Raw genomic sequence first — 25,460 nt, forward strand, 5'->3', positions numbered from 1 at the left:
ATTTCCTAAATCTGAACTGATTCCAAAACTGATTAAACACTCATCAGTCTTAATGCTTGAATTTCAAGATCCTGGAGATTTTTAAATTGAGGTTTTGGGGTTTTCCTGTTTGGATGCACTGAATTAAACTGAGAGGTCAGGATTGTTTCTGTGCTGAGTATTCAATCCTTTTGTCCTGTGTGATGGTATAACTCAGCATTAAGATCAAGTGTAATATAGAATGTGGGAGGAATTTTTACATGTTGAAAGTTTAAAGGGTGTCTAATATTATTTTTTCTTACAGTGGACAGACAACTCTATTTTCAAGACAGTCATGTTTTCTACCAGTTCTCAGCAGATGAATGTACCTACCTTTTCTGTGAATTTGAGAAAGAGGAAGCATGGAAGAATGGAGTAAAGCTCCTACTTCAACTACTGCCGTTGTCTCCTCCCAGGATTGACATGTGCAATCTGTAAGTGTGCATGTACAGCTGTTTGCAACTTCTACTCTCTGCTTTACAGTTGTCTGGTCTTATAATGACAGTTTGCCCCCAGACCACCTTGCAAATGAGACAGCTTTCTTTTGGGGGTTGGAAAATCTTGTAGAGACATGCTTTTCATCTGAGAAAGTCATTATGTATAGGAAAATGGAGGCACCTGACTAGGGGGTTTAGACATATGACAGTTTTTAGGGACTAGCTTGCTATCTCTAGCTTGCTCTATTACCTGGGTATGTGATTTTTTTTTGGTCTCCCCTTACATTTGGAGGCTTGGCATGAATTTAGCAGCAAGGATGCTCTGGTGATTGACTAGCAGATCAGATGCCCTTTGTGATGTGTCAGGATCAGCTTTCACATGGATTTGACAAGATGGGTGGAAATGTGGTACCTTCAGTCATTTGACTTTAATTTTCTACTGTATGTTTGCCAGAGCTCTGTAAACTCACATTATTGTTTCTTTTTCAGAATATGCCTTTTAAGAGTTTTGCTTCCTATATATCTCTCCTTTCACTTGACTATTGAGTATTACCATAGTCTCTGTGCTCATATGTCTGCACTCTAATGCTGCCTGTTTAGAGTGGCTAGAAGGAAAACATAGCTATTTGTTCTATTATATTGTTGCTATTAGTGAGAGGCCAAAATAGAGGATGAAGGTGTTAGCGAGAACTCTGGAGGCTCATGACCATTTATCCTTTAGTAAATCTGCAGGAGTGGGCCAGAACAGACAAGTTGAGTTAAATTCTTTCATTGTCTCTAGCATAATGATCCTCAAACCCAATACTTTGGATAACTATTGCTCTGGCAGTACTAGAATTTATTCTCTTTGATGCCAAAGACAACACTTTTTTTCTATGGATACTTTCCTTCTCTACATATTAGCTTTTAAAAATACTCATTCTCGAAGATGAATGTTGAGTAGAAATATTTCAATGGAGCACAAAGTCAAAAGACCCTGTAAGCTGTCTCAAGCCCAGATTCTTTAATTCAGATGTGTTGAGCTGGTAGGGAAAAAACTCAGTAATTTCTCTACATGGTTCAGGGCAGAAACTTGACTCCCTTCCCTATTGCTGACTGCCCTCATCAATCAAATATTGGCCATTCTGGAGTGGAGCTTCCCTTCAAAATGCATTTATTTGACCAGCTTGAGTGAGTGTAGGCAAGTGACAAGAACCCCAAGCTGGCTAGAGCAGTAGGACTGAATATGATCTTCTAAGCAGCTGACTCACATGGGAGAAAACCTTTGACTATTTTTGCAAATTGAAATTCTTGTCTTCCAGACACTTCTGGTGCTAAACAGTTTGTCTGTCCCGTAAATATCAGGGCATCTTGATCTGGATTTTAATGGGAATTAGGATTTTTCTCATCACTGTAAATCAGACCACTTTTCATGGGTTGTGTCTACTTGTTCAAAGGCTTTGAATCAAAAGGACAGAACAGACAGGTAATATTGATGTGTTACGTGAAGGATGCTGGGTAGGAAAAGGGATTGAAGGCTTTTTAGATGCAAGTTTACAGTCTGCTTTGCAGTTTTATCATTTCAGTGGAACTGTCATTTCCAGTGGAAGATGATCCCTGTCACATGAATTGAACAATTATTCATTAATGTACATTTCCAGCTCCTTTCTGCTCACATTATTCAAATTTGAGTTGAAGCTGGATTCCTTTTGGGAATATTGTCACTGAAAAATTGTTTTCTTGAGCTTTTACCTGTCAGATTGTGAGGGTGCTTTTTAAAAAAATACATATTGTAGGAATTGGATTTTAAATAATGGTATACACTCAAGGGATTGTAATATTAAAGCAGAAGGAGACTTTTCCAGGTTCAAAATTTTTCATGCTTGATGCAAATAATAAACTACTAAAACACAGTCAGAAAGGGAATAGGTGTGATGAGATGTTTGCTAAAGTTGTCTGACTTGGTTAAATAAAGCCATATACTCCTTTTCATGAGGAAAGAGAACAATTCTAAAAACCTTTCCTCACAGGGTTTGTCATTTCTTGAATATATAAGCGGTTCTGCATACCATTAGAAGCATAGGATTTTTTTATAATTTAATATTTTTGTACTCATTTTTCTATCTTAGCTTTTCTCACAATCTATATTGACTGCATTAACTCTAAATGTACATAGGGGTAGAGAAATTCTTACTTCATTAATTAGATTCCCTGCTTTTGATGAGAACAGAAGCAGCTGCGTGCTTGTACACAAGAAGGGAACATTGGATGTCTCTTGGTGGTCCCAGAGGCCAGATGACCTCTGTCTTCTCTGCAGCTGTGGGCAGCAGCTTCTGCTTGCCTGGACTGCATCAGTGGGTCTCTGGAGCACCATGGTTCTGCTCTCCCAGAAGGAGTCTGTAGACCAGAGTAGGCAGTAGCAGCTCTGGGGACTTCCTTCAGCAGCTATTCTGGAAACCCTGTTAAATAAACATAGTTCAGATTTGACTTCCTGTACAGATCTTTGATGCATCTGTATTTGTTCCTGGACAGTTTTAGTGGTGTTACCAAATTAATGTAGAAAACTCTACAATGAAAATACTGTTCTGAAGTCTGAGATGTGCTTATGATTCCTGAATAACTGCTCCTGTTCAACATAACATTGGTGGGATTCACCATGGAAAACAAGTCAGGACATAGCAGATTTTCAGCAGCTCACACTAATCTGAAGGCTAATGTTGTGTATATTCCACAGGATTCAGACCCTGCAGATGTTGTCAAATTGGATGGCACAAATGAAGAGGCTTCTTTAGGTCATTAAACATCCAGTGTAAATCACAGTCATTCTACTTGAGTAGAAAACAAGTGAATATTGCAATAGCCTGGGAACAAAAAATCTCAACTGAAAGCTGTGCCATGGGCTCCCTTACAACCTTGAGCAATCACTTGGGCTCTTATTCAATGCCTCCTGAATTCTTTTCCAGTTACTGCAATGGTGTTGTATCAGGTGTTTAATCCTTGTGTGCTTTTATTTCCTTCTTTGTAAATGTGAGTGTTTATAACAATTCCCAGAACCACTGGTAGATTTGGGGAATATTTCAAAAATGCAGTCAGTAGCTGGGACTGTTGAAATGTATCCCATAATACTTTTACAAATTATTGGAAGGTATGTTAGCAGAGATTTTTTTTTCTTAATCTTACATTGCTTTTTATTTTCAGGAGCATTATATTCTCTGTCTTCTGTCCTGAAACAATTTCCATTTTATTGATATTAGAAAAGTAACCTTCTTAGAAGTAATTTGGTTTTCATGCAAACAGCCAGGAAGGGATATTGATTTAGTTACTGCCTTATGGCATTCCTGGAAAGCTTTTGCTGAACACAAACAGCTCTCGGGTATTGGGTGAAAACTGACTTACCAGCTTGCAGATCTAGGACAAGCATCCCTGCATCTCACTCTGCTTAGCAGGCTGAGCCCACAGGTCAGTGAACTGTATAAGCACCTATTTGCCTGGGCTTGGTAGCTCCTGTTTGGTACCAGACTCACTAGGTCATAGCTGTCCACTTTTGAAAAAATGAGGGTGATAACTGTTACTTTTGTCCATTGTCCTGGGTGTCATAATATACCTTTCCTCTCTGATTCTGAAGAGCTGATTCCAATTTTTAGTGTTTTTGTTGTTTCAGAAGTATTTGATTATCATATGCAGATGAATACTAAGAATATTTTTAAATAGAAAATGAAGAGATAAAGGCCCAAGAAGGAACTAGCTGTGCTATGTGCTGTTCTGGGTTTATTGATTGCATCTGTGGCTGTGTCTACTGAGCTGCTATCTTCTGCCTCCAATTTAGAAGAATCAAGTCCTGGTCTGGTTCTGACAGATCAGAAGAGAACAGATGTGTAGAGAAACATTTAAAAAGTTCTGTTATTTGAATCTCATTCTAAATTATAAAGAGAAAACCTGAATAAATCAGTCTTTGTAAATGAAAATGCATTCATTGATTTCTTTTGAGCTGTTTATAACACTTAAAATGTTAAATCACATTTTCTTTGAATAGGAAAGGCAGTTGTGAAAATAACTGTGATTTTAATCTGAATTACCATTTTGATCTGAATTTGCTTGCCCCAGAATGAATCCATGTGTCATTCTCTGCTTTCTGACCTTAATTTTTTAATCAGGGAATTAAATTTTTGGACATGGGATGTAAGAACCTCAATATACCAGCTGCATATTCCAGATGTCTTGCCAGCTCTCTCCCTAAGGACATCAAGGCATATAAGCAATTAAATAATTTAGTCAAAGACAGAAGCTTCTGCTAATACCTAGAATTTGTTTATTTCAGCAGCTGCAGTTTTGTGTATCTGTTCAGCTTGCTGGCATGCTTCTTGAATACCATGAAAAGTACAGATCTCAAGGGCATTTTCTTTTACTTCTTCCTGTAGTTATAACCCTATCATATTGGTATAATGCTTCTGATTGTCCATAAAGCTTCTGAAAGGCTTACAGATGTTTTAGTGATGAGAATTAGACTGTTTTAAAGAAAAACACAGTCTTATCCTCTACTGTCCACTTTTGTGTGACTATTTCCATGTGGGCCAGGCTTCTGGGATGGTTTCTAGGAAGACTCTACTGCCTTACTTTTGAAAAGACACTTTTAGTTTCTTTCTTGCGAGTTACTATCAAGACATATATTGTTCTCAGCTGTTGCTTTAGTTTGGTTATTTATGGCTTAAATGTATTATTTTCACTTTCAGTTTTTTTTCCTGAACATTCAATTTCATGTGTCATAAAATTATTTTGACGTTGTCTGTTTTCATCTACATTAAATTGTTCCATAGCTGCTGCTCCACACCTTAGCTGGGTGGTGAGTAGATAGAAAACTCTTTCCTCCATACATAGAGTATGTTTTTAGCAAAGCAAAAGATACAGTCAAATAAGGAACTCTGCTCTGAAGGGTCCTGCATTCTTTAGTTCTTCATCATATTTTTATAGCTGAAGAATTCTCTCACTGCTTCGTGTTGGTCGGATCAAAAGAGTTCTTGACAGCAAGGGACAAAGGGTGTACTCTGTCGTTACCGACATGATTAATTATTGTCATGCTGTAGTCCTCATTTTGATGTGGAATCTCAAAGGCCCTTTTACATTAGTGCCTGTGGCTACACAGCTCCTTACTTTCCAGGAATCAAAAGATGTTGAAACAGAATGAAAGAAATAATAAAATCTTATTTTTATTTTTTTAAGGCCTGATCAAAAAATAGAAGATACAGCAGAAACCAATGCTGAAATTCTTGCTCGTCTCACTTCTGCGGTAAGGTCATTGCAACAAAGTTTGAACTGATCATGTTTGAAATATTGTCATGTTTTGGATCCTTTCAAATTAAAGACTTAGTCTAACTGAACAGATGTTTGTATATGAACACTGTTTTTTTAGTCTCTGGAAGGAGAGAGCTTTACTGAGGTCTTAGTGAACAATTCCAAAGCTATTAAAATCAACCTAAGCAAGGACTGCAGCAGCCTGCTCTTGTACTAGATGCTATTCGTGGCCCAGAAGATACCAGCTTGGAGGATCAAGGTGACTTTTGTGTGATGTGCTTTACACTCAGACCCTCTTGGTCAAGTGTACATCAATGGGAGACAAAGGGAGAGAAAACTCTTCAACAGCCCTTGTGTAGATTATCATAAACGTCTGGGGATGCCCACCTGGGAAATCTGAGCTTCCCAACAATGTTTAGCCTCAGTAAATTTCACCATAATAAACAGTACCTTGTTCTGTCTATGCTAGAGTGTGGTGCATCTTGTTTATCCTGGTAGATCACTGTTCTAAGAAGAAGACAGGACTTCAGAAAGTTAAGCTAGACTGACTCAATTTGATGTAATCTGTATGATAGCACAGAGTGCACCTTCAGAAAATTAGCAAGCAGTGCAACACTGGGAGGAATGGTTGGTCCATTCCATACCATCCCTGGAGGTATGTCAAAGATGTGTGGATGTGGCACTTGGGGACATGGTTTAGTGAGGACTTGGCAGTGCTGGTTTAACTGCGTACTTGATGATCTTACAGGTCTTTTCCAACCAGAATAATTATATGATTCTATGGTTGTGCTGCCACTTAGAGGGACTTTGACAGTCTGGAGAGATGGGCCAACAGGAATCTCAGGAAAGTCAATAAAGGGCAATGCAATATCCTGCATCTGGGAGAAATAAATTCATGATTCTATACAGACTACCTGTTGACTGAAAAGCAGCTTTGCCGGAAAGGATGTGGGAGTTCTGATAGACAGCAGGTTGAACCAGAAATATGCCCTTGTGGCAAAGAAAACAAATGCTTCTTGAGCTGCATTAGTAAAAGCACTGTCCTTAGGCTAAGGCAGGTGATTATTCCACTCTCCTCAGCACTGGTGTGACAGGAGTGGAGTCTTGGGTCTAGTTCTAAACTCTCAGTACAAGAGATATGGATGTCCTAGAGTGTGTGTGAATGACCATGGAGATGGTTGGGGAATAGGGTACTTGATTTACAAGGAGAGTCTGGCAGAAGTGGGAGTGCAGTTTGGAGAACAGAAAGCTATAGGAGAACCTTTTTGATGTCTACAAATACCTGATGGACAGACTCTATCTGGCCATGATTTTCAGCAGAGGTTTGGATCAGATGATCTCCAGAGGTGCTTTCCTATCTCCACCACTCTGTGATTGTGCAGTTCTGTGAACACTGCACCTAAGTCATGGTATCATCAAAACATGGAATTGGTGTTAGTTCTATTTTTGGCATGTGAGAAAGTAAAGATATAAAAATGAAGCAAGCTAGATAAAGTTTTTATGAAAAAGGCATGAGGATAAGAGATATTTTAAGAAAAATAAGTAAAGTGCTACCTTGAAACTGCTGGAAAAGGGAAGGAAAGGAGAATTTTTTCTGTGTTTTGTAAAGACAAATGTCTTTACAAAAGACATTTAATAATGTGTTTGGAAAGCTTGTGATTCTGTATATTCAACTTTATTTGAGAGTATTTTAAAATGCATGACATAAGCAAATTCTGTATTTTAAATATATATTTTTAAAATTGTCTCAATATTCAAATTCCTTGTTTTCTCTACTTTTTTTTCTTAACTGAAAATGAAAGGTGAACTCAGAACCTCATTATCCTCTGGTTTTGTTACCATACAGAGCAAAAATAGAAAACTGTGAAAGACTTTCTGCGAACTTATATTTTTTAAAAACACTTGCAAAAAAACAACTCTATAAAACATTGCCAGTATTCCTCAAAAGCTTTGCCTTACAAAAATAGAATAATGGGGGTTTTGTCAGTTAAAAAAAAAGGTGAACAAAGCGAAGTGACCTTTTGAACTTAAGAACTGGATTTAGCAGTTGCTTGCACTTGAGTAACATACATATCCTTAAACACCTAATTGACAGTGAGTTCAGAGTGTTTCACATCTGCAAGGTAGAACCTGTGAACTACATCCTGAGTCATAACAGCAGTAAGGCACCTGGACAGGGTTTTCTTAAATAAACAATTTTATTACTGTAGCTAACTAGCTAATGAAAAATTAGGCAGTTCCGTGTCCAGATGGCCTGAGACCCATCTATTGCTATGGTGATGTCAAGAATCTGATATTTTCTCCTGCATTTTCTGATTTTCCACAGAACTTTGTAGTGCCTCTATGATGATTTTCTAGTCTACCCCTGGGGAAAAGGCACAAGACCAGAGCAGAACCCTCCAGATTTCATCTGTATATGAACTTTCATCTATATATTAGCTTTTCTTTTCCTTCATCCAGTAGATTGGGACCTAAAAGACTCATTGCAACCTTGTGAGTCCCAGAAGAATTTGAAACCTCAGCTCACACCATTTAACAGAGAGCTGGACTGTCCAGTATCTAGGTTCTCTTTTTTTTTTTTTTTTTTTTTTTTTTTTTTATGTAAGCCGGAGCTGGAAACTGAAAGTGAAGTTATCAGCTATTACTGGAAATGTGTTCACACTGGCTTTTTGGCTCACTCGATGTTTTTATATTTTGTACACAATTAAACCATTCTTCTTGAAGAATACATAATTGAAAATCCTGCTCATGATACTGTTCACACCAGAATTTCAGAAGCATGAAAAAACCTCAAAATCATCCCTACTTCCAGCTTAGCACTAAAGCAGTCGAAGGTTAGAGTTGACTTTTTAGTCAGAGATGCAAATCCCCTGCTGTCTCTTCTGCTTTTCTTTTTGCTTTTCATGGAACAAAACATTTTTCTGGTGTCAGAAAAAAGTTTCTGTGACAGCTTTTTTTGGGGGGGGATTCCATTCCAAATTTTAAAACCTACACTGATTGTGATGATCCAACCCAAGCAACATTGGAGGAATCTGTGTGCCTAAAATACAAATTCCTCTCTTAATCTATCAAAGTATGTGATAGATGTGATATATGATTATATCAAATGTTCCATTACATGAGGCACCAACAAAACCATCAAACTTAAATTCTAAATGCAAACAGTGCAATATTTGCAAGCAGTGCAAAATGCCATTAGAAATACATATGCATCAGATAATCTTTTTTTGTCATTAATTTTTAAAAAAATGCAATGGTTACGCATGGATTTTAAAAAAGCATTCCAGAGCTGTCATGCATCACATGTTGTGTCTCAAAGAGCAGCTTCATATTCAGTGTTTTGTATGCTGAAAGCAACACACGTTGGGATAGCTATGAGTGTTTCCACTGCAAAACCTTTTGATGAAACAGAAGATGATATCAGGATGTTAATGGGGTGTATCTGGAAAATAGTTTTCTAATACTTTAAGGCATCAGCCAATATTACTTTTATTTAGAGTCCATCAAACTATCATAACTTGAGATGCAAAAATGTGAACTAGACTCCTACTGTTTTTTAAAATCCTGCTGTTTAGAGCCTTCTGTTGCAGGATTTCATTTTGAGTTTCTGTAAGGATTGGCACTTTGTGTCTAGATTTGAAGTCCTGCTTGGCACAATGGTATCTAGACGACTGTCTCACAAAAAAACTACTATGGGCAGTAAAAAGAGAAAGGATAAATGTTGGTATGCACTGTCTGCTAGATGCACAGTTATGTCCACTATGACAAAATGATAAGATTTGTGATAAGAGAAGAGCAGTAGTTGTCATTTACTTTTAAAAATTCTCTATTCTTTGAAGACAAGAGTCACCATATAAATGAGCCATTTGTACTTAATCAAGCAGAAGTACACACAGGCATCACTTTCTATATTGCAGAAAGAAAACTGATTGAGATGTGGTCACATGCCAACTACCCACTCAAAATGTTCTCTTTCAGACTTTCATAATATTTCTGTAAATATTGTGTGGTGAATTGGCCTTTAAACTGAATCAGTTTTGTCATCTGCAGTGCTACTCAAATGGGATGCTGTTTGGATAGTGTTAGCTTTAAAGCAACAAGCTGTATGTATAAAATATTTTTTAAAATTTTATATGTCAATATGGTAGGCATAGTTCTTGTTTATATATTTTATTTTTTATCTGCAATATAATTTTCAATGTGATGTACAACTATCGATTTTGTCAAACAGGCAGTAACTAAAATCCTATTAGGAAGAAGCATGATAATGGGTAGCATGTGTGCAGTGAGGAGTGAGTGTGATACATGGATTTCCATTGGTGTAATGATGCAGAGGAATTGCATGTCCAACAGGGATGTCAAGTGCATTTATGCTAAAATAGACAGAAGCATATAGATTATGAAATCTAGGGTACCAATCAAATCCAGAAGGATGCTCAGCAGTACCAATTCTTTGTGATTGGACTGAATCCTGTGAGAGGGAGATCAGATTATCCTCATGGAACCCTTTGATAAAGGAACTTTTGATTATTGTTAACTCCAGAGAAACATATTTTCCTCCCACTTTATCTGACAGGTTTTGTTCAAGTTAAGTAAAAGACCAGCTGCATTCTTGGCCAGCAGCAAGCTATGAGATATTTAGCTTGACATAGACAAAATATAGAAACACAGCCTTTTAATTACCTGTGATTTTAGCACTATCTTCCAAACCTAAAAGGTGCCACCCTATAAGCAAAAGTAATACAGCAAATACAACTGCAGGATACCACAATGCTGCCTTTTCTTCTGACAAGATGGGTTTTTCTTTGCAGCCATGGAAAGATTTGCGTTTCTTGAATCTTTGATTGGGTTAAGAGATATATTTGCAATTGTTTCAGGTTGTAGTGTCTCTTAAGGATAATCTTAGGATAATAGATTTATTAAATGCTAAGATAGAAAGATGAGACATCAGTGAAATGCTTCTTACTGTCAGTAACCTGTGACAATAGACCAGAATCCACATGGGTACCTTCTTCTGAGTTTAATGAAGAGAGAGGGTCCAAGAAGTGTAGCCATGAAAAGTAATGGTGTTGTTATTCAGAAGCAACTTAGGCTTTTATTGAAAATCCTCTTCTTTATTAGATAGCTTGTATGTATTTTTATAATATTTGTGTATAGCAATTGCTGCAAAGAAACAGGAGTTGTTTTTCTGTTCTTTCCCATTTTACTTGAAGTTTATGCTTACATTATCCATGATTAATCTTTCTCCAGACATGGGAATGAGTGTACAGGAAGGAAGGAAGGGAAGGTAATACTGCCAGCTTGCACAGTTGTGCTGGAAACAGGATGACATTTAAGAAAACCATGATACTGCCTTCATATTTTCCTGCTTGGAGTGGTAGAGAACTCTGTCCCTTTCAGTAGGGCAGCATCAAGGAATAGAAAAGATCCTTCTCCCTTGCAAGGACAGCAAAAAAATCTTTTTGGTTCTTTGCCACAAAGGAAAGAAGGATGCAAGCAGAGGAAGGATGTGGCCTCTGTATGACTGGCTTCTTCCACCTGCAGAGTGTACTTCTGCGTGGCTCCTGAGGATCTGATCAGGGGATGCTGGAGTTACCATTGTATTGAGATGCCCTGGGTGATTTTGTCTTTCTTTCTGCTCAGACCAGTATAATGCTAACTATTTTCTTTCACATTTTCAAATTTCTCTTTGGATTCATGGGTGGGACATCGACTGTTGTTAGTAATTCTATTTCTTTGGGAATCCTTTGTGGGCCTTGTGCCTTATGACTGAACCACATATCTTGAGAATGATGTTTGAAACTTCATGTCTTGGAAACTGCATGTCAAACCTCCCACTGCAGAATAGCCTTGAGCCTTGGCTAGGTCTGTTAGGCAAGATGACTAGTATGCACTGCTGGAGACTTTGTACAGAGGTCAGACAATCCCTAGAAAAAGTTGGAATGTGCCATATTTTATTTTTTTTTTAAATACTGAAGACAACCTGTCTTGGGAAAATTGGGGAAATTGGAAGGAGCTGAAAGATCTTCAAAGGAATCTGAGAGCATAGATGAGGCAGAGGAAGGGAAGAACTTAGGTTGTATGTAGCAGAGAGCATTTATGGTGCTGTAGGCCAAGTGCAAGCAACTGCAGTGGGACATATGATGGCAGTGAAGAAGCAGGAAGCATAAGAATAATGTATAGAAAAATTATATTAAAAGAAATTATATAAAAAGGTACAGACCTATGGGAAGAAGTGGATGTTGAGTTGTGCTGACTAAAGAGAAAATAGCTAGTCTATACAGAGACTATGAAGAATGCAGAGGCAAGAGGACGAGGAAGGGAGCTGGTTAGCATGGCAGGGCTGTGTTACCACAGACTAGTGAGGGACCTGTAAAACTGAAAATAGCCCTGACTTCTGCACTTTTATCTCAAGCAAAATTTTGGTCCAGAAATTCTCAGCCATGCTACTAGGAGAGGTTGTTTCCTCCTCGAAGATCCAAAAAGTGAAGGTCAAATATATACAGGAATCTCTGTCAAACCTCAGCATGAAGGACTTTCTTATTATTGAGTCACACAATAAATCCAGCATTACAGTGTGCTCATCAGAGGCAAAACAAATATGTCACAAGGGAGGGGAGAAGATTCAAGTGTGTACTTGTGAAAGAGATATGCTGTGCAAATAAATTACAGGTCAGGCTACTGAACTGCCCACTCCCTAAGGAATGTGGGGTATTTACATGAAATGAAAGTTGCAGAATTCCCAGCTGAAAAGGAGATAGATTTGCTAGGAAAACTGACTGTAGTTTCAAAATCAGGCGTAATTCCACATGCAGTTGATTGTTGCAAAGAACTGATAACTCTTATCTTACCAGTGTTGCATTTTATTTTCTTTAACTGTGCTGGGAGCTATAACCATCCTTTTCTTTTCCTGATATTCTAGGTACAGAGAGAACTGGCTGCTGTCATTGCCTTGAAAGCAAGGAAGTCAGGTGAGTCAGGCTGAACTTCAGAGGGGTTTTTGTAATGCTGTTCCCTTTTGTTGTTTCTTGAAGTATCTGAATTATCACTGCTGTCTTTTTAATATGGAGAAGAAAAGATAGTGATGGAGATCTGTGTATGCAGCACAATGCAATTACAGTTAAGCTTCTCTCTATCCAGCTCATTGTGTCTAACAACCTAGCAAATAAAATCAGTGTCACAGTAGAACTTGGGTCTCTTTCTGGCCAAAATCACTATTTTCTCTAGGCTTGTGCTTTATGAAAAAAGCGGATGTCTTTATTTGACTTATATTTAAGACAAATAAGTTGGTCATTTTCATTTTTTCTTAATCATCCAGTATCTCATACCATCATCTTTTCTGCCTTTTACTGGCCAGCCAGATGCTTTTTTTTACTGCTAAAGCAAAAGGGCAACTTCATGCATGAAGGCTTTCTTTCCTTCCTGCTCATCTGTATGGCTGGAGAGGCAAGTCTCTGATCAGGGCAGGAGAAGGGGAAAAAGCAGTTGGATAACTGGAAGTCTCTGACAGTAAAAGCATACCCAGCACATGCTGTGCCACAGTGCAAAGGGACTGAAATATGTGGCCATCTCAGCTCCATCAGGGTTTGGTATCACAGGCACTTTGGAAGGTAGAGTCTGCATTGCTGAGGCAAGAAAGGAGGCAAGGAAGCTGTGTTTTCCAGGCACTGCACAGGAACCAACAAAACCTACTTGGCCAGACCTGACTCTTTACAGGGTTAACTCTCTGATGCCTTCATGCAGTGTCTTCTGCAGCAAGTTCAATGTATTTCTAAAGTAAAACAGAGGTGGAGTGGCCTTGAATTATTAGCATGTTCCCAAAGCCGTTGAAGGTTTTGAGTGCATTTTTACTGAATATCTATTGTGATTTTCAGTGATTTTTCTAGAAATCCAAGTCACAGATCTTGTACTTCTTGGGCTACTTTCTGACTTGTTCATTGTGCTGCATCTCTATCAGTCTGTCTGTGGCTTACAAGTACAGCACAAAATTTACTACACACATGCACAGCACACAGCATGATATCATAAACTGGAGGCATCAAGAAGATGTGGCTGGTGTACCTGCAAATATTTTCTTGTGAAAATGTAAGTATTAAAAAAATACTCTAGACATAGTTTGATGCTGTTTTTTCCTGGAAATAGAAGCACCCATAAGTTATACCCACACTCATCTATAAATGTAAATCTGTAGGAAGTGAACACAAATGTGAGTGTTGATTCAGACCTGAATTGCTTCTGTGTGGAAGCTTTGCTTCTGAAAGTGCTGTAGTAGTTTATGATGTCAACACCCCTGGGCTGCTTGCCCTTACCTGGTATCACCCCAGTCCCACCTGACTTGTAATGGCTGAACATGGAAATGCTTCTGCTATGGCTCAGTGCAGAGGAAAACAGGTTATTTTAAAGAAGTGCTCAAGGTAATCTTTTGTTTTGCTGCTAAATGGGCTGAGCATCGTGACATGTACTTTTACTTCCTGTTTATATATGGAGGGATAATAAATATCTCTACTTTTAAGCAGATTTGTCAGCAAATATTACTACAGATATAACCTATAAATAGAAGTCTTTCCCCCAAAAGAGTTGTTTTTAGCTTGAAGTAGCCTTTTATTTCCTTTTGGTGGATGGTTGTTAGAGGAGAAAATGGGGTGGGCGTTGGATTAGGAATGAGGTACAAGAGATGAAAATCCAAAAGGATAATATCCCTTGGTGTCTCCTTTTTACTGGTGTAATTGCAATCCTCAACAAACAGGTAGAAATATTCCAGTTAAAAATCACAGCCTTCCGAAAACAAAGCTCCTTATAGAGCTTTGCAGTGCTGTCCAGCCTTTCCTAATACATTAATGTAAACACTTAAAATATCTGTTCAGCTCTGAACAAAAGATAACTCTTTAGTCAGTTTAACTAGTGTGTGCTTGTTGTTGAAATTTGTATTTCTTTATGCCCCATCTTGGATGCCTGTAAAAAATGGGTGCATGGGCATAACTGTAAGGTCTAATTTAAGTTAATGCCTTTAGTAAAGTAGGTGCAGAGTAAATTAAGGTGGTTGGTTATGCTCCTTTATTTTATGGCTGGTGGTTAAATTCACAGTGTAGCAGTTGCTGTGAGTGATCAAGCTATGGTGTGCTGTGCCTGGTGAAGTGAAGCACGTTTCAGAGAAAGTACTTCTGGAGTTTTAAGTCACAGTATCTTTCAAAGATTTTTTTTTTTCTTTCAAAGTCTCTCCAAGAGTCCACATAATTCCAGGAAATAAGCCACCAAAAGTCAGATAAAGAGTTTATTTTGGCTTGAAAAGAGTGGAACATTGGCTTTTTGGGCCAGCTGCCCTGGGTAGCTTCCAGGTTGGTGTGAGTGACGTGGGAGCCTGGCTCATCCCCCCTGGGATTCATGAGTGGGGAGGGCAAGCGATGGGCATTATCCTAACCTGCTGTCTGGAACCAGGCTGTAGAGGGTAATTGGTTCATTAATCAAAAGCTTTCCTAGAGATGAGCAGGCTCCCTATCCCATTAAAAAAAAAAAAAAAAAAAAGAAAAAAAAAAAGAAAAAAAGGCATTTTTACCTAATGCAAGGACTCTATAATGTGTTCCTGATTTAGTTTAATTTCTGGATGTACCTCTGCTCTTAGAGAGACCCTTCACAGTGATCTAATTGTACTAGAAAAACTGGCTGATTTAAGTTTTTGCATTACTTGATTATTTGTCTAGAACTGCTGTGCTAATCACTGTGTTAAGTTGCATGGAAAGCACTATACAAGCACCTAAACACCAGAGCTCCCTGTGCTTGGGTTTGCTACCTAGTATATGTATGCAACAGGTAGTAATTGAAACTATTACAGTTCTGGCTGTGGCAGAGATTTCCACACTGTATCTGCTGACAAATACTGAGGTAGAGACCTGAGCCTGCTGTGGGGTAGGGCAGAGTATCAAATTCTTGCTAGTACAGGATCTGACTTGATGGAGAATGTCTGCTACCAGAAAATAAAATGCCAGTAGGGTGTGGGGTAGAATGCCTTTCCCCAAGAGCTGTTTTTCTGTTCTTACTGTGGTGTGGAAGAATAGGAGAAATTCATAAAATTGGCAGACGCTGAAAGAAAAATGAGAAACTTGAAAAATTAAAAATTTCTGTGCTGTGGGAAAAAAGCTCTGTTTTCATATTCTAGATGTGTACTGCAAGTATACCACTCTGATAACAGGGCATATGCTGACAGAGACATGCTTGAGAGCCTTCATGCAGAGGGTACTCAGCACTTTTAGTTTCTTTGCAAATAAAACTAAACCAGGGTAAAATAAGTGTCTGTAATTCCAAAGTGTTGATGGACCTCGGCAACACTCTTGGCTTGAAATCACATTTATATTTCATTAGAATAAAGCTCTTGTGATAAAGGTGACCTAGGAGGGAGAAATGAGCTTGTACAGTTCTCTGTGGCTTATAAAAATACATTGAAATAATTCTTGCCTAACCTTAGAAATAAACAGATTAAATGCTGTCTTCTGTGGTTTGGTAAAAGGTTTTGGGGAAGCAAATAACTGGAGCAGAAAGGACCTTTTCCTTTAATTCTAGGCACTTGGTATTAAATTGTTTTATTTGTTTATACATTGCTGGCTTCTGATAGCCTCTGCAAATGTGCTGAAATGTAACATAAATGCAGCCTCCCCTCTGAAGGTTTACAAGGGTTGGCATTTTTCTCAATTACTTGTCATGGCTCATGACATGTTTCTTATGTGTTAGAGATGGTAGCTAAAACAAGGATAAAAAGCAGCAAATAGCCTAAGGCTGGAGGCTTTAGCTGGTGGCAAAGCTACATGGGTACATGTGAACTGATCAAAACCTGTCACGTAGGTGTTTTGTACTGCTGTTAATCCCATCCACAAACAAGATGCCTTGCATTTCTGAGCACAAACTGAGCTGCACCCCATGGCATTACCCAGCAAATCCCTTTATAGAAAAAGGAATTTCTGTAACTTTATTTGTGCAAAGGATCAATTGATAAGAGCATGGCTCTTGTCTTTGTGTTTATGAACACAGGGCTAATTAAGATAATAGCTGACAGGGTATGGATGAGTAGGAAGATGATGACTCAGCTTCTCCCCAGGCACTGCAGGAGCAGCGGCAGGTCTGTGGGTGCTTCTCCCTCCCACTGTGAAAGGCAGGGCAGCCACAAATTCCCTAGAACTTGTGTGTGGTTTTTCTCCCCCTTATGAATGATATTCAGGTTTCCACTGTATAATTAGATACATTTTAGTCATGCCATTCTTGAATTGGAAAGCTCTATTGATTTTTTTAATACGTCATTTACATTTTATTTATAATAATGTATAGTAATTTATAATAATATTACTTTTGCAATGTACTAACTCCATATTTGAGATCTTCTGGATTGCCTCCACCCTATTCTTACATATATGTATGCATAGCCACCCTTTCCCTTTTCTTTTGTATTGCTTCTGTCAGAACTTAACTGCCTATGTGATTTGCTTCGTATTTTTATTTTAGTGCAGACAATTCAATATGAAGCAGTCACTGGGGCTTGAGCTTTGCTGACATGAATGAAAAGCAAGCTGTGAGCAGCTATTCCTTTTCCCAGGCACTGCAGCACCTCTGCAGCTCTGCTGTCAGGGCTGATTGCGTGACTCGACTCAAACACACTGCAGGCAATGTCAGCCCAGTTAAACACATGAGAACAGTCAGGCTGGGTCAGGTTAAAAGTCCATCCAGCTACGCTCCTACCGTGAGTGATGAGTAGGGGATGCTTAGAGTAGAGAAACAGAGCAAGTACAGTTCTTCTGTACAGGCTCAGCATCTACCAGCCTCTGATAGAGGGATTTTGGTCTACCCACAGTGCTGTGGTAGGTAACCCTTGCTGGACCTTTTCTCCATTAATTTATCAAATTGACTTTTAAGCCTGCTTATACTCCTGACCTTCATCATCTCTTATGGCAGCAAGTCTCACAATTCACATGTGTAGTATGTTAAAATATTTTTTTTAATTTTTATTTTTTAAATGCCTTCCCCATGACCCTCACTCTGTTGTGATATAGCTCTTTGCTGGCAGAGAGAGGTGAATAATCCATTCCCTCTTTGTTGTTATACTATTCAGGATTTTCTGCACATCTGTCATACACCTGTGAATTGTCTCATTTCCTAGGTGTTTCACTAGTCATTCCTCATACAAAATCTCTTCCATTAAATCTGATTATCGTTGCTACATCTATTATATTACTTTTGAGATGGGGCAGGCAGAGAAGCATAGAGTATAGCAGCAACTTGTGCTAGAGTTGACACAAAGTGAGGGTGGCAGCTTCTTATCAGGGTGGAGGTGTTTGGGAAGGAGCCCAGTAAGACACTTTTGGCACCATTAAGTTGTTTTATCAGCTTAGTTAACTAAGAAAACTTAATCTTTATCTTTCAGCCCATTTCCTCAAGTAGTACAGACCCTTCTGAGACTTCTCGGTAAATTTATTCTACTATAATTAGCAGAAGTTTTGTCATATGGTGCTATCAACTTATTCACTTGTAGAAGTGTTTTTATATAGAAAATAAAAATCATTACAAATTTTAGTTAGGTTTGTATACACACTTGAAAAATGACATAAAAAATACATGATCAAAGGTCATTCAAGAGTGGACCAGTTCAGCATTGTGTGTAAATTTCAAACATATTAAGGACTACTGAATTTACATGTTTCAAAAACAACCAGGTATTCAATATATTTGAAGTAAAATGTGCACGCTTTGTTACCACTTATGCCATTGAAAAAGAGCATAATGAGGTATGAAAAAACTTGGTCCTATTTATGAATAAAGTGACAGTCATATGTCAGAGAGGTGTGCATTCTCCCTTGTGAAAAAACTGAGAAAATTTGAAGGGTGGGAAAAGGGTGAATCAGTAGGATTTTACTGCTTTTCTGTTCTCTTCATATCTCTTTTCAATACGTTTGCTTGCTTAAATAGTACCTCATTCCATTACAACTCCCAGTTCCTCCAAGCACCCAGTTGTTTAAAGCAAGGGCTGAATTTAGTAAACTGTATGGAATGAGAGTTCTTCTGGAATTTTTTCTGCAAATGATACTTAACAAGATTCACCCTGGAGAAATGGCCACTTAAATGAAGGTGCAGGACTGTTGTGCTTCTGTTAGTCATGGTGACTATATCTTTACTTTTCCCCTGCCCACTGAAATGTGATTCAAAATAAAACTTCACCTGAAAACATAGCCAGCAATACTTTAAAAGTTACACTGTACTTTAGGGTCTTTCTTTAAGGTCTGTGATTTTAGGTCTTGAAGTAGGGGAGGTGATCTTGGTTTGTCCAGCCTAGAGGACTTCATGGTGGTCCCTCACGAGGGGAAGCAGAGGGGCAGCACTTATCTCTTCACTCTTGTGACTGGTGACAGGACTCAAGGAGATGGCATGGAGCTAAGTCAGGGGAGATTTAGTTTGGATATCAGGAAAAGTGTGTTTGGGCACTGGAACAGGTTCCCCAGGGAGGTGGTTAGAGCACCAGGTGTTTCTGAATTCAAGAAACATTGGGACAATGCTCTCAGGCACATGGTGCAATTCTTGGGGCATCCTGTTCAGGGATGATCCTGATGGGTCCCTTCCAACTCAGCATAATTTATGTGTTATCATATTCTATGATATTAATAGTGTTTGCTTCTTTAAGCAATCCTTTTAAAACATTTTGTTCCCTATTGAAGGGAATCCCTATCCCTAGGGACCAATGGCTTTACAATGATGTATTGCATCACATGGGATTCTTCCATTATTCCTGAGATTAAGCACACTCAGAAAATGACTGCATTTCAAAAGGACAGGAACAGACCCCTTCTAGACCAGGGGAATGATGCTCATTTATGCCCACCCTGGGTGATGCTGGGGGTGGGAAAGCCCTGGACAGCATCAGTGAAGGGAATACACAGTAACACTTACCAGCTGTTGTGTATTCAACAGCTGATACAAAGCAGAATGAACTCAGACTTGGAAAAAGAAGGAAAAGAGCTCTCTGCTGGGAATTGTGGTGAGAGGGACTTTGGCAGTTGATGGTTTTGTTTTTGCAGTTGTTGTAGAACCTTGGGCATAGTTCTTTCTGTGTGATCTAAGGTACTCACATAGAAGAAATCAGCAATGCAGAGTAGCTGTGTAGGGAAGAGATATTTTGCACATATGCAAAAAGAGGCATCACAGTAAGGTCACAAAGACAGCAGTTGTGCAAAAAAACAACCCCCAGGTGAATGTTTTGTTTACTGGGGCTTTGGGAGAGGCATTTACAATGAGTTCACAGAATTTATTTATTCAGAGTCCTCTTTGTTTCCTGCTCCCTTCCTGGCCATGCCTGGGGGTTGTTTCCATGGAATAAGAGCCCTGTTTCACTTTGCACCAGCCTGTTCAGCAACAGCCCATACCTCCTTGTTTGATCTGTTCCCAGCAACAATTCTCTGATCATTTAATGGGGTCTTCTCCATCCTTCTGTCATATCATTTCAGACAAAACTGTTATAGGTTTCACTACCACTACCACGTGATTTAAAAAAAAAAAATTAAATATCATGCACATGAGAGCAAATCTCTACAATTACTTGATAAAATTTAAACTTTCTGTATTCAAGCAACAAATTGTTCCCCTTGAGCTGCAATTGGTACAAAACCCCTTGATTTTGTCTGTTCCTGTAGTAATACTACGGCTTTTTCATATAATTTTTCACTTTTTTTTTCTCCTCGATAAAAAATATGACCTCATATGTTCACAAGGTGAGTATAAAATGAGGCTTTATCTTTGCATTTCTTCACAAAGGGCCAGGCATTGAAAACCAAATTTCCTCTGACCACATGAATCAACCGTAGCTTTTTATCTATTAAAAAATACTTGTCTCATTTAGCCAGAGGTGTTTTACCAATTTTGTTGTTCAAATGCACCACTACCTTGCATGAAATATGGACTTTCAAAGACAGATATAAGAACCCGGGGCTTTAGTTCTTATAAATAAAATAAACAGGAGTTCCTAACAAAACCAGTTGTACAATAATGTGAAATGACCATTATCTAACTGAGCTGGGAAATATTAGTGGCTACACTCATTTTTTAATTTATAATGGATATATAATGTAGGTAGACCTGAGCCTCATTTAAACTAAAGTTTGTCCTTCCTGTGGTCATTTAGAAGTGGGAAGGAATGGCGCCGTAATGGTGATCAGCGAGACCAAATCTGCATCTGCCAGTCTCCTTTCTTACCACAGTGGCTTTGCTCTGTTTATATTGCAGATACCTACCCTTGCTGTTATCTGTTCCTTTTGATAAACTCTGAAATGAGAGGAAATGCTCTTGCATCATTTTCTGGAGTCCTGTTTCCTATTTGAGATTTGAGAAATGGCTTGTAGCACTAGGACCCTTGGGAACTTCTTTTTCTGTATGGAAACTAATCAGAATAATGAGTACCCTCTGTGCAAATTCAATATTAGTTCTACACCTAAGATCAAGCAGAAGTTAATGACTATTTTTTAAGTACAGAAGTCAGTTATGAGACCAACATTACATTTCACACTTTTGTAATTATGAAATAAAATGATGGAGTAATTTATGTTAAATTGATTTAAACTACAAAGCATAAATATCATAGCATCCCAGATTAAGGTTTGAGAGAAAATGGCATCGTTGTCACTTGTGCAAAAGCTCATTCACCAGTTTACAAGTACCTTTATTCCATCTTGTGCTTGCTGTGCTTTTTACATACAGAGGTGCTGAACAATGCTGTAAGCGAGAGTCTGCCTCTAATATTTTTTGCATTTTCTTTGTTTCTTTAATTAGCTGATTTACTCAGCTGATTGCACAGCTGTCTGGGCAACACCCCCCCAGGGGTCTGCCAACTGTTTCAGAGATATGTAATGTACTCAGTGAAGGGAAATCTGTATGATAATTTCCATGTATATATGCAGAAGTAGTGGGAAGGAATAAGAAAGCTCAAAGGCAATTTTTATATTGCTAATAAAAGGAAACGTGTTAAGGATGAGCTTAAAACGCTTTCTCTTTTTCAGTAATTTCTGTGAAAAGATTACTCTTTCATGGTAAATAAGGAACTAATTCTCAGTTGGAAGGTTTTGTTCCTGGGATTATTGCTCTCTTACAAGCAGCTTTTGAGGATTTCAGAGATACTCAGTGCTTGTTAGTTTTCCCCTTTAGTTTGCAAACAGAACTTGGAAAATGCAGGAACATGCAGGAGGATGTGGTCTGGTCTAAAATGGTCCCCAAATCTGAGGTTTACAAAGTATTTACTGGCTTCTCATCTTCTTTTCCATTGCTCAGCACTACTGCTTTACATAGCCTAGAGGATCTGGCTTTTAGTTTCCCCAGTGGTGTCAGTATGAGCTATTCATTTTTTTTCCACTCTGATAAATTAATAAGCATCAGCAAACATTATAACACTGTCAAACAGCTCAGAGCTGCCATAGTAACCAACCTCTCCAGAGCTCGCTGTATACCCTCCACAAAGAACAACAAGGGATATCACAAGTTCCATTGCTCAAAATAACAGTAAAGTTTTCAAAAACAATTAAATTAGCTTAGTTATGTGATTAAAAAAATAAAATAGAGGGTTGTTTTTTTCTTAAAAGCTTCATGCCAGCAACTTCCATTGGAAAAAAACCCAAACCAAAACAAAAAAACTAAAAAAAAACCAAAAAAAAACCACACACACAAAAAAAAAAAAAAAAAACACAAAAAAAACCAGAAGAGAAACAAACATTCCTCTTAAAAATTTGGAATATAAGAAGAATGCTAGAAGCTGTGAGCTTCTCAGCAGCTGACAATAAATCAACTAGTGCAGGCTGCTGGCAGTTCTGAAGCCTTCTCCCCAGGGAATATTCTTGCAGATTCCTGAGGTCTTGTTGGTTTGACAGGGACAAAAAAACTCCCAGAACGGGCTATAACCATCCAGCAGGGATGAGGCAGTGAAGGTCTGTTGGCTTGTCAAATAAACCAAGTCCTTGTGTTCAGAAGTAGTCTCTTTAACTCTTCCAAGATGGGAACATGCCTCCTATCTGCACGTAGGTGCCTTTTACTTACTGGCTAGATAAAAGAGATTCATACATGAATTGTGATCACACAGTTCTGAAAAGACTGAAATCATACAAAGGTCAGTCTAGTTTGATGTTCTCGGATGTTAGCAGGCCAAATAATAAATTAATGTCTGCATTTGAAATGAAGGAGCATCTCTGATGTAGCCTTAGGGGTGATCGAGCTTTGTATGGCAAGCAGAGCTACCTCTGGAGAGGCTGTGGGGACAGGGAAGTCCCCATGCAGCCCGTGCAGTCCCAGGCGAGCCTGGCAGTGTTTGTGCAGCTGCTACTGAGGCTGTGCCCGAGGATTTGCAGAGGGCTAAGCGAGTTTGGTCTTAGGAGCAGCCTAGGGCAGTGCAGAAGCATGTCTGCTGGAGGTGGTTTAGGGGCTCTTGTCGCCAAAAATCAGGCGGTCCTGTCCCCAGAGATGGATTTCGTAGCAAGCTCGAGGGCTGCAGCTGGAGCTGTGTGGCGCAAGAGGTCCGGCAGCAGCGTTACCTTGAGGGGTGTCCTGTCCCCCTGCCTGCTGCCTGGCTGTTCTGTTCTCAGCCAGGTCATCAAACCCAGCCGGGTTAGTGGTAATCCTCTGCCAGTCCACAAACCCCAGATGCTTTGTGGTAGAGGGGAGCAGTCGGTACAGGGGTGTGGGACAGCCAGCAGCGATGGGCAGCTAAACTGGAATGGCCGTGTGAGTGCCACCCAGAGCCAGCTGCTTCCAGATGGGCACGTCCTTGCCTGTTGTTCGGCAGCAAAATGGTTAACTGTGATGGCAGTCCTTTCTTAAGCATTTAAATAATTAGCTTTCACAGTTAACACCCTATTAAGCCAAAGGAGGAAGTTCACACCTCTCCTGGTGTTATTGTTCCAGGCTGGCTGGCTGCAGCAGCGGAATGACGCTAGTGCCTTGGTTTGTGTTGAGAAGGTTATCTTTGCAGCCAGAAGGGGTAGAAAGAAGAAATTTCATTTATAGAAAAGGAAGAAAGCACAATAAAGCAAAGCCTCTGGGAAGATTACAACGCTGTGGGTTCCAGGAGTTACTTTGTGTGGATTTTTTAAACTGTCCTTCCCACTTTCAGTTGGGCAAATGATTCTGCTATATTATAACAAGACAAAGCATCACAATGAAATAATATCGTTGTAATACTATGTGACTTTAAAAAATCTTACTAATCAAATGTAATTAATGTAATTAATTACCTTCAAGTTTGTGGCATAAAGAAGAGTGTGTCATGGAGGCACTGTTCTGTGGGTAACCTTGGCAGATCCTTCCATAGGCAGGAGAAGGTTTGTAGTGCTGTTGGTGTCTGTTGTTATCCTCAGTGGGTGCCAGCCTGTATAGCTAAGGTGGCCCCTTTAGCCTGTGTGTTGTGCTCCTTGATGCTGGATAGACAAATTCCTTCCAATGCCTTGAATCTACACTAAATTTTGTGGCACGGCTGTAAAAGCAGGAGGGAGCAGAGTTGCTTGATTCCAGTGTGAGCAATGGTTAGGTTCCCTTTCCTTTTACACCCCCGTGTCATGGCTGATTCTGCTGTAGAAGCAGGTACAAAATAATTTCTTTTGGTTTCTTATTTCTTCTTTTTTCTTTTCTGCTGATTTAATGATCTGAAATGGACTTACTAAAGGACAAACCTCTCCCCCACAGGAGTTCTCTGTGCTAATAGAAGTTTACAGAAGAGTCTACTAGCAAAATCTCAGCTCTGCTCTGTGCGGCCACAAGGAACTCAGATCAGATGATGGCCCTTGTGATCATTAAGTGACCATAAAACATCAAAATCCAGAATTCCCTTGACTAATTTGCAAACAGACATATTTGCACTGCACATTAGCAAGCTAATGCTCATTTGACGTTGTTTTTTTTTTTTTCTTTCATGGTGACCTTTTTTCTAAAGGAGAAATGCTGCAGGTAGAAAAGGGAATTGATCACTCTACATTTGTTTGTATTTGAACCAACTGAACCCAAACATAACATTAAATAGATACATATTGATCAGGATAAACTACCTTTGCCTTTCCCTGTTATTGCTGCTTTGTAAAACATGCTGGGATATCTGTATGAGGGAGCAAAGCTGGATTTATGGTGGTGGAGAAGTAAATGTTTGGCTCAGCTCCAAAGTTCACAACTTTTTTTGTATGTACAGTTCCAGAATCAGCATTTGCTGGGAAATTCTTTCTCATCCCACCCTAAACTTCCACTGGCTTTTCCTGTGGTTGAATTTGCAATGTTAATATTTTTTAATCAAAATTAAATGGCCAGCTAACAGTAAGTAGGAAATTATCCTTGAATTCTTCTATTTTGTGACAGAACTTGTATTGCATGCACAACAACCCATGAGAGCAATGCCTGGGCCAATTAAATGAATGTCTATGAGTTGTTATGGAGTTAGGAGGCATACTGTCTCCAGAAATACTGCAATCAATTTCTTACATGTATGTGATGGCCCCATGTAACATAAATTTCTAAAGATACCAGAATATTTTAAGAAATATATGGGTTTTCTCCATTTTATAGTCAAAACACATAGTCACCTTTTCCTAAACCAAGAAAATATAATTAAGGGTTGCTGTTTGCCTGTGTGGCCACTTCAGCCTTCAAGGGACTGTGTTCTTGTGATGGGAAAAAGGTATGAGATGGTGTGATTCCTTGAGTGCTGCTCCCTGGGTGAAGTTAAATGGTTTAGTTGTGGCTGGTCCTTAC

At 38.9% G+C, this 25,460-nt stretch overlaps 1 protein-coding gene across 1 annotated transcript in view; it reads left to right on the plus strand.

Annotated features, from left to right (window-relative positions):
• The window catches only part of RAPGEF5 (Rap guanine nucleotide exchange factor 5), a 155,566-nt gene that overhangs the window by 31,673 nt on the left and 98,433 nt on the right, over nt 1-25,460 (plus strand). Inside the window, exons 5-7 of the mRNA XM_021538260.2 lie at nt 284-452; nt 5,652-5,718; nt 12,646-12,694. Coding sequence (XP_021393935.2) covers nt 284-452; nt 5,652-5,718; nt 12,646-12,694 — 285 coding nt within the window. The remainder of the gene's footprint in view (nt 1-283; nt 453-5,651; nt 5,719-12,645; nt 12,695-25,460) is intronic.

The sequence above is a fragment of the Lonchura striata genome, chromosome 1, assembly GCF_046129695.1.
Source record: "Lonchura striata isolate bLonStr1 chromosome 1, bLonStr1.mat, whole genome shotgun sequence".
Lineage (NCBI taxonomy): Eukaryota > Metazoa > Chordata > Aves > Passeriformes > Estrildidae > Lonchura > Lonchura striata.